Below are 13054 nucleotides of genomic sequence, written 5' to 3' on the forward strand. Positions count from 1 at the left end.
TCCAAATTCCGGGCCTCTTTTTACAATTAGTACCATGTACATCACATGTGTTTTTAAATATGCGACTTTTACAGGTCATATGAGCCCAATCAACAAGTGCGAACTTTAAACGGTAGGTGTGTAAATATACGTGCGTTTCATATATAGAGAGAACTGTTTTTGTCAAGTATAATGTGTGACCAACATGAACTATAAACCGCCACAACTCATCAATGTGTAAATAATGGACTTTTATCATTTTATGCGCAACCGGTTGGACATTATAAATAATTAATGAAATACTATCAAGACATCTCCAAAAGCTAAAAAGCTTACAACGATGTAGATTACAGCAAAAGATACAGCGAAAGATACAGCGAAAGAACGGGGCAGTGTTTTCCTGTTACGGAATACACCTGTTTGTCAGCGGATCGTGCCTCAACATTATTGAGACCGCCCTGCTTGTTTTTTTTGAGTTGTTTCGTGGTTTATTACGTTGTTTCGTGGTTTATTACGTTGTTTTGTGGTTTATTACCACGTATTCTCTGTCATGTTCATCTCTCAGATAATTGAACGAACGCGGTGTCAGTTGTATGTGAAACTCGTGGCCTCTACTCACAAAATGCATCGCCAGATTCAATCAAGCGCGATAACGGAGGAGGACGGGATTTTCCCCAGTAAGGTAGGTGTTTTCTAGGTCCTCTTGACAGATTCTTTGTTTGTGCTGAGTGGGTCTTGAGGTACCGTTCCTTCCATTTGCCTTTAATTTCCCATCCAACATATTGTTGGCACTGTGAAACGCCCTATCTCTGACAATATCAATATCCAATCTGCCGCGCGGACATTAACAAGAGTGTTTTTATGGTACACAAGTCCATTCTTTGGCGATGCCTCGGCATAAACTTGTCGTAGTTTGCCACACAAAGTATCCACCCTATTGAATTCATGTCCAATTCATGACCATGCATCTCACGGTTCCAATCGGAAAATAAAATAGCCCAACTACAGTAAACCATATTCTAGGCCTAGAAGACACATTTTGCAAAAGTAAAGAAATAATACCGTTTCCAAATAATATCTTTTTTTTAAATTCGATGAAAATTTGAAAACAAACACCAACATCAGTCCTAATTTAAAAAAACACCAAAAACGATGAATTAAACGCAATTCTTCAATTCCAAAATCCAATTCAATTTTGATTTATTTCCCAGTTAAGTTTACAGTCACGTTCATTGATTATGCAAATGATATCCTTGTAGCTTAACGGAAAGCATTCCAATTTAATTTGGGAAGACCTGGGTTCGAGTCCTGGTCAGGGCAGACCATGTATTGGAATCATATTGAACGTGCACTGTATGCGTCAAATGTATTAATGTAATTGTTTTTCTTTGCAAACTTTGACAAACAATGTCAGATCCCCGACACTCCCTCCGAGTTTGAGTCCTAGTCAGGGTAGATCATGTATTTGAATCATATTGAACGTGCGAGTGCCGACCCCCCTCCCCTCGATCACCACTCAAACAAATATGCTGGTATTTAAAGTGTCTTACCTTGAAAAACCTTAATGCCCCATTTGGTGTTGTTTTTAGTGGATTTTGACTGTCGTGCATCCTCCATTTCTGCCAGTTCCTCGTCCGAAAGTCTTTTGAAGCGTTGGAGGCCCGGGGCTGCAGGTAAGTCAGGTTGTGGTACTTTGATATCCATGGCTTTTGCCATCTCGCCCTTGCCTGAGACGGCGATGACGGCGTTGACATAGGCAGATCAATTTCAAATAATTCCAACAAAACATTGTTGAGGTCTTCATCTTCCATCGTTTGTCGTTCAGCTGCATTAATTCAATCGATATTCAGTATTTCGTCGGTTTCTCCTAAATCAAAGTTTGGTACGTCTGCCATTGTTGATAACTCGTTGGTTAGAAAGCAGACGATATCAAAATATTGATAAACAACAAAAATTATTTTTTAATAATAATGGCAGGTATTTTTTTCCCAATTTTAATGTTTTACTTACATAATATGTTATTATTCAATACATATTGTAACATATAAACTTCGGAAAATCCAATGGAATCTACCGAAAATCAAAGGCTTCTTGGATAATTTTCTTTTGAAGTTGCCGACATAGTGAAAGTTATTCCGGTGGGCGTGGCTAATTATTTTTCTTTCATAAATTTTCCAACCAATCAGATAAGAGTATTTGGTATGAAAACAAAGAAAAATTGATTATAACATATTGAACACACATCTATTTTTGCTACGTCATATTAGTGTTAACATTTGAATAAAACTGTTATTTGTGACCCGAGGGTATTGTGTCTACCACTACTCCTTACTGTTTGAAAATTGCAATGATGAATCACGTGATAGAAGTCAATATCATTTTACTTTAATATCACTCATTTCAAGCCGTATTATTTATTCGATAGTTTTTGGAGATAAACAATACACCATTAACGCTATTCCACTTAACGGTCAGTCTCTTTTGTTCACTGACCACATACATTTTCATTTATTGAAGTGTCCAAGGGAACTACCAATTTTTACAGCGTGGCATATATATCTTATATTTACAATACTTGGTGATTAGTGAAAAAAGGTTTTTCTGCTGCTTTGTAATTGCTATAAATATTTCAATTGGAGGATTTACATTCAGTTGTATTCAGCGATATACATTGTATTACATCGTTGAACAGGCAATATACAAGTATATTAAAGATACATGGTGATATGATATCCCTACAAGATAAATGTTATCTCCCTTCAAGATAATATAATGTCCCTACACGATAAATGTTATCTCCCTACACGATTATATAATGTCCCTACACGATAAATGATATCTCCCTGCAACGTAATATAATGTCCCTACACGATAAATGATATCTCCCTGCAACGTAATATAATGTTCCTACAAGATAATATGTTGTCTCTACAAGGTTATATGACGTCCTTACAGGTCATGTCCCTATGACGTAAGTCGATACTCATGGTCCTTCTCTTTGAGGCTGATATATGGCCTCATCAGGTGTATTGTCAACATCTACATAGTTAACACCAGCCAGCTCCACTGCCATTGGACTCCAGCTGAATGTGTTTGTTTTCTGTACTCTGGAGCTTTGTAAGTTGAATGGTGGTCCAGTGGAACTACCATAGTTAGTTAGACTTGCTCTTGTCGCAAATGACCGGGACTGGTGTTTAAAATCAGAAGACTTGTGAGCATTCTTCACCTTGTGTGCAATGTATTTTCTGCAAACAGATAATCTCTAGTTTCATTTCGATTTCAACAATGTCAAATATACTATGAGATAGTATTTGCATTCAATTATAAGGGTGTAAATATATCGCCAATGACCAGTCGTCCAAACAGAGTTTAGGGTTTACCTGGGTAATTTTCAGCACAGTTTTATAAATAGATAGGCAAAATAGGCACGGCAGGTAGCCAACAACAACATTATTTTAGCTCATATTTATAAGTGTTGGTAATTGCTGTCATGTTTTTCATAATTTAAGATTTAAATGAGTTTTAACTTATTGCACAGAGTTAACATTTAAAACATTTGAAGACAATAAGTTAAATTCTGTATATGCTGTCGATTGTTATTCATACAGGGTATCACTAGTGAAAAGTTAAAATGTACTTGAACACATTCTGTTACATAACTTATGCGGACTGAAAGAGAAAAAGATAGAGAAACTGCTGGGGTATATTATGATTTATATTGGACAATAGCCCTCTATTGACACTCTATGTTTCACATCAGATTGAGATACCTTTAACCATGCCAAACCTTTATCATTTATTTCATATGATTCCAACAACAAAATAGAAACCATTTTGCTAAACTCTACCAAACGCTTTACTGACAGCAAGAATTTCCAATCTTTTTTATAATTTTCATACGAATTATTTTTAATGGTGTAATTTATATTACTAATTGCTGGTTGACCTGGGTTTATGACGTGCGCTACGATGTTGTTGTTGTTTTTGTTGCTATATTTGTTACTGGTTGACCTGAGTTTATGACGTGCGCTACGATGTTGTTTTTGTTGCTATATTTGGTGCTGGTTGACTTGAGTTTATGACGTGCGCTACGATGTTGTTGTTGTTTTTGTTGCTAGAATTGTTACTGGTTGACCTGAGTTTATGACGTGCGATACGATATTGTTGCTGTTTTTGTTGCTATAATTGTTACTGGTTGACCTGAGGTTATGACGTGCGCTACGATGTTGCTGTTGTTTTTGTTGCTATATTTGTTGCTGGTTGACATGAGTTTATGACGTGCGCTACGATATTGTTGCTGTTTTTGTTGCTATATTTGTTACTTGTTGACCTGAGTTTATGACGTGCGGTATGATGTTGTTGTTGTTTTTGTTGCTATATTTGTTACTGGTTTACCTGAGTTTATGACGTGCGCTACGATGTTGCTGTTGTATTTGTTGCTTTATTTGTTGCCGGTTGACCTGAGTTTATGACGTGCGCTACGATGTTGCTGTTGTATTTGTTGCTTTATTTGTTGCCGGTTGACCTGAGTTTATGACGTGCGCTACGATGTTGCTGTTGTATTTGTTGCTTTATTTGTTGCCGGTTGACCTGAGTTTATGACGTGCGCTACGGTGTTGTTGTTGTTTTTGTTGCTATAATTGTTGCTGGTTGACCTGAGTTTATGACGTGCGTTACGATGTTTTTGTTGTTTTTGTTGCTATATTTGTTGCCGGTTGACCTGAGTTTATGACGTGCGCTACGGTGTTGTTGTTGTTTTTGTTGCTATAATTGTTTCTGGTTGACCTGAGTTTATGACGTGCGCTACGCTGTTGTTTTTGTTGCTATATTTGGTGCTGGTTGACTTGAGTTTATGACGTGCGCTACGGTGTTGTTGTTGTTTTTGTTGCTATAATTGTTACTGGTTGACCTAAGTTTATGACGTGCGCTACGATATTGTTGCTGTTTGTTGCTATAATTGTTACTGGTTGACCTGAGTTTATGACGTGAGCTACGATGTTGTTGTTGTTTTTGTTGCTATTATTTTTACTGGTTGACCTGGGTTTATGACGTGCGCTACGATGTTGTTTTTGTTTTTGTTGCTATATTTGTTACTGGTTGACCTGAGTTTATGACGCGCGTTACGATGTTGTTGTTGTTTTTGTTGCTATATTTGTTAGTGGTTGACCTGAGTTTATGACGTGCGCTACGCTGTTGTTTTTGTTGCTATATTTGGTGCTGGTTGACTTGAGTTTATGACGTGCGCTACGGTGTTGTTGTTGTTTTTGTTGCTATAATTGTTTCTGGTTGACCTGAGTTTATGACGTGCGCTACGCTGTTGTTTTTGTTGCTATATTTGGTGCTGGTTGACTTGAGTTTATGACGTGCGCTACGGTGTTGTTGTTGTTTTTGTTGCTATAATTGTTTCTGGTTGACCTGAGTTTATGACGTGCGCTACGATATTGTTGCTGTTTTTGTTGCTATATTTGTTGCTGGTTGACCTGAGTTTATGACGTGCGCTACGATATTGTTGCTATTTTGGTGCTATATTTGTTACTGGTTGACCTGAGTTTATGACGTGCGTTACGATGTTGTTGTTGTTTTTGTTGCTATATTTGTTGCCGGTTGACCTGAGTTTATGACGTGCGCTACGATGTTGTTGTTGTTTTGTTGCTATATTTGTGTTTTCACATTCCTTTATATAATTAAAATAACTTGATTAATTGATTTTGCTAAAAGATGATGTTCTGTTCTTAATACCACGGACTTTATGCAGGAAAGCATAATCATATATATATATTTTTTTTACTTTAAGTACCCAAATGATAAACACACTAGAGTGAAAATTGAAAGCTTCAAACTTAAATAGGAGTTGTCTCCCTTACAATAATAATTTGGATTGCTAGAGCCGTTTTGAAAGGACGTAAAAAGTATCAAGATGCTGTATAATCTCATTTGACATATTATGTCAATTACGACGTAACAAATTATGAAATTAAAGTGACAAAAACAACATTGTAGAAACTTACCTGTATACGACACCAAATAAACAGGGATAAATCAAATAATCATTCTGAAGAGGAGAGATTTCATTTAAAATCTCAAATTAAGGGATTACTTTTTTTCAACAATTTTTTTTTTCAGTGGCTGTAATTTGCTTTTCATCATGATTTGCACAGGACTTCAACCATCGAGAGCTGATTGTGACGTCACATCAAACTATTCCCTATACGTGATGGTTTTCTTTCTTTTCACGTGCTATATGTTAAACTAAAGAGGGTGACAGGAAAAGCTCACATATGTGTGTGGTATCAGACGCATGAACAGGTAGAGCGAGAGATACGTCTGTGAACATTGGGAGAAGGGCTAACTCAACTGTAGGTGTCAAGAGGTTTACAACGAAGACTAACTCACCTGTAGGTGTCAAGAGGTTTACAACGAAGACTAACTCACCTGTAGGTGACAAGAGGTTTACAACGAAGACTTACTCACCTGTAGGTGACAAGAGGTTTACAACGAAGAGTTACTCAACTGTAGGTGACAAGAGGTTTACAACGAAGACTTACTCAACTGTAGGTGTCAAGAGGATTATAACGAAGACTTACTCAACTGTAGGTGACAAGAGGGTTTACAACGAATACTAACTCACCTGTAGGTGACAAGAGGTTTACAACGAAGACTTACTCAACTGTAGGTGTCAGGAGGATTATAACGAAGACTTACTCACCTGTAGGTGACAAGAGGGTTTACAACGAATACTAACTCACCTGTAGGTGACAAGAGGTTTACAACGAAGACTAACTCACATGTAGGTGTCAAGAGGATTACAACGAAGACTAACTCGCCTGTAGGTGACAAGAGGTTTACAACGAAGACTTACTCACCTGTAGGTGACAAGAGGTTTACAACGAAGACTAACTCAACTGTAGGTGACAAGAGGTTTACAACGAAGACTTACTCAACTGTAGGTGTCAAGAGGTTAACAACGAAGACTAACTCACCTGTAGGTGACAAGGGGTTTACAACGAAGACTAACTCATCTTAAGGTGACACAATTTACAGGGACGATTAACTCACCGGTACTGACAACAGAAAACATAAAAGTCCAATGTACCTGTAGGTGACAACAGTAATACGGAAGACTAACTCACCTGTAATTGACAACAGTAAACACAGAAGACTAACTCACCAGTAGATGACAACACTAAACAGGAAAGACTAATTTACTTGTTTGTAACAAGAGTAAAACGAAAGACGAACTCACCTGTAGATGACAACACTAAACAGGAAAGACTAGTTTACTTGTTTGTGACAACAGTAACACGGAAGACGAACTCACCTGCAGGTGACAACAGTAATTACGGAAGACTAACTCACCTGTAGGTGACAACAGTAATTACGGAAGGACTAACTTACCTTTAGGTGACAACATAAAACACGGAAGACTAACTCACCTGTAGGAGACACCAATCAACACGCTGACAATGATAAAGATAGTTAGGAAAGCAACACTTCCAACCACAGATCCCACAATGATTTTCCACTTTTGAGGTGCAATTGAATCGACATCTGAAACACAGTATAGTAAGCAGATTGTAGGACCTTTAATCCTGGGTAGGAAATCAGAACCGTTTAGCTAAGTACACTGCCACTATGTAGATGTGTAAGAAGAGTTTTACCTTGGCGGGACTGACATCTTTCTCCGGTGTACTTGAAGTGACATTGGCATCCTATACTCTGGGTAACGTCCAGTACACACCTCCCACCATTCAAACAATAATCCACCTTGTCACACCGATCTGTAGATTTAAATGAGCTGAATAACATGAACATCTCACTTTTTAGTTTGGTGTTTTCTTTCCCACACATTGACAATCACTCCCACTTTGCAAAAGGTATATACATTTTATACAGATTTGCATATGTTTCAGTAAAAATATTTCTGTAGGTGTGAGAACCTTCTTATTTTGTACTTACGTTGACACATATATCCGTCACCAAGGTAGCCGACCTTACAGGTACAACTATATCTGTTGCCAAGCACCTCACAATGGGCATGCGCCGAGCAGTTGTGGATGTCCTTGTGACACAGGGCTACAACAGTAATTCCAAGAATTATGTCTTCATATCCTCGGGTTTGACATCAATAACATTTGACATGAAAAACAAAGCTATGGGAAAAACAGATTCCTCATGGGCTGATTGACAACGTTACCAGACCAGATAGCCAAGGACCAACAAATGCATTTCACATAAAAGATTCTGTCCAAAAGGTTACTATGATTAACTGTGAGGTGTCTTGTCAAGAAAACTGAGGTTGATAAAAAAAACTTCAAATATTCAGGTTAAATTAAATTCCTTATTGCGAGAAATATTTTGTATATATAAATAATATCAGTTTAAACGTAGAATAAAATTGAAATGATTTAAGACTTAAATCACGATTTAAAATGTTTACTGTACTTTTCAAGCATTCAAATCTTTCAAATTAAGATGAAAATAAGTGATAAATTCAGATGGTTATTTAAAAAAACGTATATCTATGAAAAACCACACAGACCCTTTGACATTTGGCAATATATACAATATATATCGCCAATAATGTCTCATACTGCGTCATACAGCTGTTTCGTCTTTCAATGACTCATCGATGATGCTTTGGGCCAACAGCAAGTTAGAGGAGCACTGGTTAATTTAAAATTAATCACATTTAACGTGTCTGCATCATGAACCATGCTATTACTCAAAAGAGATAAATTTGACCTTCTAGGTTACAGCAAACCTCGGGAACTAAAACCCACCAACAGAGTCTACCACCTTGTATCGTGATAGAGGAATGTACCACAGACACACTGATGGTACCTTACAATTTGGTAATAGGTATAGCATGCCAAAAGAGAATTACACGGCATCATACAGCTGTTTTGTCCTTCTAGGACTCATCGGTGATTCTATGAAATAGTTCAAATATCAAATTACTGAAAAAGTAACTGGACTATGAAATCCATAACATATCAAGCATCCGAGACATGTTTCTGGATAAAACACCCAGGATACTTAAAACCTTCACATTAATGAGGAGCATGACAATATCATTGTAGCGTACAAAGTCACAGACCAACACTGCATCTGATATTGGTATCTATGATGAAGGTTACAACATATAACAAAGATAAACGTCCGACACATTTGATATCATCTTTAAAATTTGGTAATATATACCATTTACCAAAAAGGAACCCAAAATATACTATACAGCAGTTTCGTCCTTCAATGATGCCAATGGCAAACAGGAATAAATCACAAACAAAAGCATTTTACCAGAAACTTCGAAAAACTCTTAACTTGTTCATGAGTGTTTTTGTATGTTAATATATGCTTGTTAAACTACAGGATCATAAAATATCTTCGTGAAACTACAGGATAATGAAATATCTTCGTGAAACTACGGGATAATGAAATATCTGCGTGAAACTACAGTATAACAAAATGTCTTCGTGAAACTACAGTATAACAAAATGTCTTCGTGAAACTACAGTATAACAAAATGTCTTCGTGAAACTACAGGATAATGAAATATCTGCGTGAAACTACAGTATAACAAAATGTCTTCGTGAAACTAAAGTATAACAAAATGTCTTCGTGAAACTACAGGATAGTGAAATGTCTTCGAGGAACTACAGGTTAATAAAATATCTTCGTGAAACTACAGGATAACAACGAAAAGAATGACTGATGATTGTTCGGCAGTAAATCGTGGAGAGGATCAATGTTTCATTTAACATTACAATTCCCTGACCATTCTCTTCCGTGTATCACCATTCCAATCACTCTAACGTAGTATTCCGTACCGTAGGGAACGAAAGGAACATTGAATTAAACGTTTTAGCACTGTTGTGACATAAAGCCAGAATGACCTATATATTCCGTAGGCAATATTTCACGCCTAGGAAGTGGTCATACAATTGTACGAACTTTGTGATTCCTCAGGGCGTAGTCATGGACATTGGCTCAACAGCATCCCAGTCGAATACACTGTGATGTTTATAGACTTTATGGGAGCCCTATCCAACATATTCAAACTTGATTCTTTCTCTCCTCATTATAATGATTTCTTTAATGATTTATTGCCTAAGATAGGTAAACAGCAATACAAATATATGGCTATGAATTACTTGGAGCATATTTTGTGAACGATACGACAAAGACCACTATGGACTATATTTGATGATTGCAATCCAGGTTGACAATATATTGTTTCGTTCGGTGTACAAATTGTCTAGTAGACTTTAATATTCTCATTGGGATACATTGGCCGACTTAATGTTGTTTTCAAATGAAGAGCAACAAAATCCAAAAGTTTCTAACAAAATGATTCTCTTTATGTTTTTAACACATATAATAAAGACGTAAGAGTTGAGGACTTTTAGACTAAATCTACTTGTACAGTGTTTTACGGTAAAATAAGTAAAAAGTGAAAATATCTATTTCCTTATCCGATAACTATCACGAGTATGCTTACATAGGCAGTGGTGTTTGGACACAGTCCCGCCTGTCCTGGTACTTGTTCCCTGCCCACACTGCGTGCACTGTCTCTGATACAGCTCTCCCTGGTACGTCCCCTGCTCACACATTTTACACCTGTTACTCGCATCGGAATAGTATTGTCCACGTGTGCAGTTGGCTGCAGAATGTAATAATACGAAAATAAAAGAAGGAAATAGCAATTTCGAAGTAATGATTGATTTGAAAAAAGTCTATTTTTGCTGACCGAGTTGTATGAATACTTACGTAGACACTGGTCAATGTTTGTTGCTGCACTGGAGAGAGTTGTCCAGCCCAGGGGGCAGTTCTCACACAATTGAGAATCCTGTTCATCTCTGTAGGTACCGACAGGACAAGGTACACACGTGTTATTATCTTCCTCGTACCCCGAATCACAGGCCACTAGAAACAGTGTACTCCCATTAGTACCAGAGGTAATATCATTCTCTGCTACACTAAAGAGTACTGGGGATCAATAAGGATTCGGGCAATCACAGCATATTAAAGACTTTCCAATTGCACATTGTCCTAAATTGTGTAGTTCTTGCTGTTTAGTATATTTGCTCAGATGACATCAACATATAATGTTCACTTTCTGTTTTGTGATACCATACATTTTGAAAGTTAGTGCATAATTATTTGATAGATTTCAAATCATTCCATATAAAACTGCTTTAATATTGTAGTTATTAGTTTTTTGTTTTGTTTTGCGTATTAATTAACGTTGTATCGGTTAACATCTTTTGTTTTGAGCACATTTACTTACACTGTTTCAGTTAACAACGTGTGTCTTATACACACTAACTTACGCTGACACTGGTGGCTTGAGACTGCTCCTTCTGTAAAGGTTGTATAGTTTTCAGGGCACATTTCACACATGTCACGCCATTTCTGGTCCTGGTACTGGCCCCGGGGACACGGTCGGCACCTGTTCTCTCCAGGGTCACGGTACTCGCCTGGCACAGTACAGTTTGCTTGATAAATAAAAAGTATAAGAATGTGTCAGATAGACCCAAGAACAACATTCATGTATACGTGTCGCTTTGTAACAGAGGAGGGTACATTCAATGGGGCTAACCCACAGTACTTGTAACAAAATCTGGTCACATGCATCACTAGAACGGGAGGGAAAACTGACATATTGTCAGACCCAAATTAAAGTCTGGAGCTGTTAATTCTCTTATCTTATGCTTTTATTATCTGAGTTACTTTGTCACTGTTACAGTCAGCCGGCCTGGTCCCACAACACTTATACCTACACATACACAACACTTATACCTACACATACACACATACAGAGGAACAAGAACGGCCTGGTCCCACAACACTTATACCTACACATACAGAGGAACAAGAACGGCCCGGTCCCACAACACTTATACCTACACATACACAACACTTATACCTACACATACAGGGGAACAAGAACGGCCTGGTCCCACAACACTTATACCTACACATACACAACACTTATACCTACACATACAGAGGAACAAGAAACTCTTTTGTGATAAATGTTACAATCAGGATTGCAAGACAAACGTAGAAAAAAATGCCACAGCAACAACGCCCAAATGTTGATTAAGGTGGGTTTAGAACATAAAAGGAACTAGTATTAGTGTCGACCCTTTCTTCGGTGTAATTTATTCAGGTATAAATCGGACATATATTTTTATTACACGTTAAATGACAATTTGTTATCACTATTGTCAATGTTTAGGTTCATTTTTGTTAATGGCTGAAGCATTAATTAATGTTTCATTTTTCATGTGCAGTACACATATACCATATTATGTATTTCACTTATATTACATATTACATACTGATGCATTCTAACCTATTCTAAAGGGAAAATGATACAGGCCTAGTCTGTTGTTAAATCCTATTAATAAACTATCCTGAATTTAATTTGTTTAAATGAAATGCTTTTGGTGACTCTATTGTGAGTATACTGAGTGACTGAATCGCAATATAACACACATTTTAAATATGGATTTGTTTCCAGTCATTTAAAGTTTACAACAAAAAATATTATGTGTAAATAAGGCATCTTTGATATCAGCCTTCTATTTTAAAAAGGTATAATTTGTATAAAAGGTGTTTTCTTATTTATTTCCAAATTATGTATTTGTATTGGTAGAGCATTGTTTTATTATTAAGAAATAGCAGATATTCATTTGCATCTCAAAGATAATGATATATTTTTCTGAACGCGGAATTAAGGTTATGCCATGTTTTTTTCATCTTTGTACTGATTTCGGAATCAGATTCCCTTGGAAATGGGTAAAAAGAGTTTACGGTTTGCTTTTATGATCTGTTTGGTTTAACACTTTGGGGGTTTATAGTGTATACATTGGGATAGCTTACTTTAACATTAAGCGGCAGTTTGAAAAATAAACAAGGTCTTCTCTGCCTAAGTGAAGTAACACAGTACTTGTATTATTTGCACGTATCTGTTTATGACGTAAACTTTGGCTATATATTGACCCCTTCATTTGTTGGTTTCTAAATAAGTAATATAATAGTATATATATGTTATAGATGATGTCAT

The 13054-nt window shown here is 36.8% G+C and overlaps 1 protein-coding gene across 1 annotated transcript in view; it reads right to left on the bottom strand.

The window, feature by feature from the left end:
- Positions 1-1956: 1956 nt before the first annotated feature.
- Positions 1957-13054, bottom strand: part of LOC110466352 — an 80197-nt gene continuing 69099 nt past the window's right edge. Inside the window, exons 59-65 of the mRNA XM_021522799.1 lie at positions 11313-11477; positions 10750-10905; positions 10481-10642; positions 7936-8052; positions 7638-7757; positions 7413-7527; positions 1957-3224 (exon numbers count right to left, since the gene is read on the bottom strand). Of these exons, the coding sequence (XP_021378474.1) occupies positions 2963-3224; positions 7413-7527; positions 7638-7757; positions 7936-8052; positions 10481-10642; positions 10750-10905; positions 11313-11477 (1097 nt within the window). The 3' untranslated portion in view covers positions 1957-2962. The remainder of the gene's footprint in view (positions 3225-7412; positions 7528-7637; positions 7758-7935; positions 8053-10480; positions 10643-10749; positions 10906-11312; positions 11478-13054) is intronic.

The sequence above is a fragment of the Mizuhopecten yessoensis genome, unplaced genomic scaffold (genome assembly GCF_002113885.1).
Source record: "Mizuhopecten yessoensis strain PY_sf001 unplaced genomic scaffold, ASM211388v2 scaffold1669, whole genome shotgun sequence".
Lineage (NCBI taxonomy): Eukaryota > Metazoa > Mollusca > Bivalvia > Pectinida > Pectinidae > Mizuhopecten > Mizuhopecten yessoensis.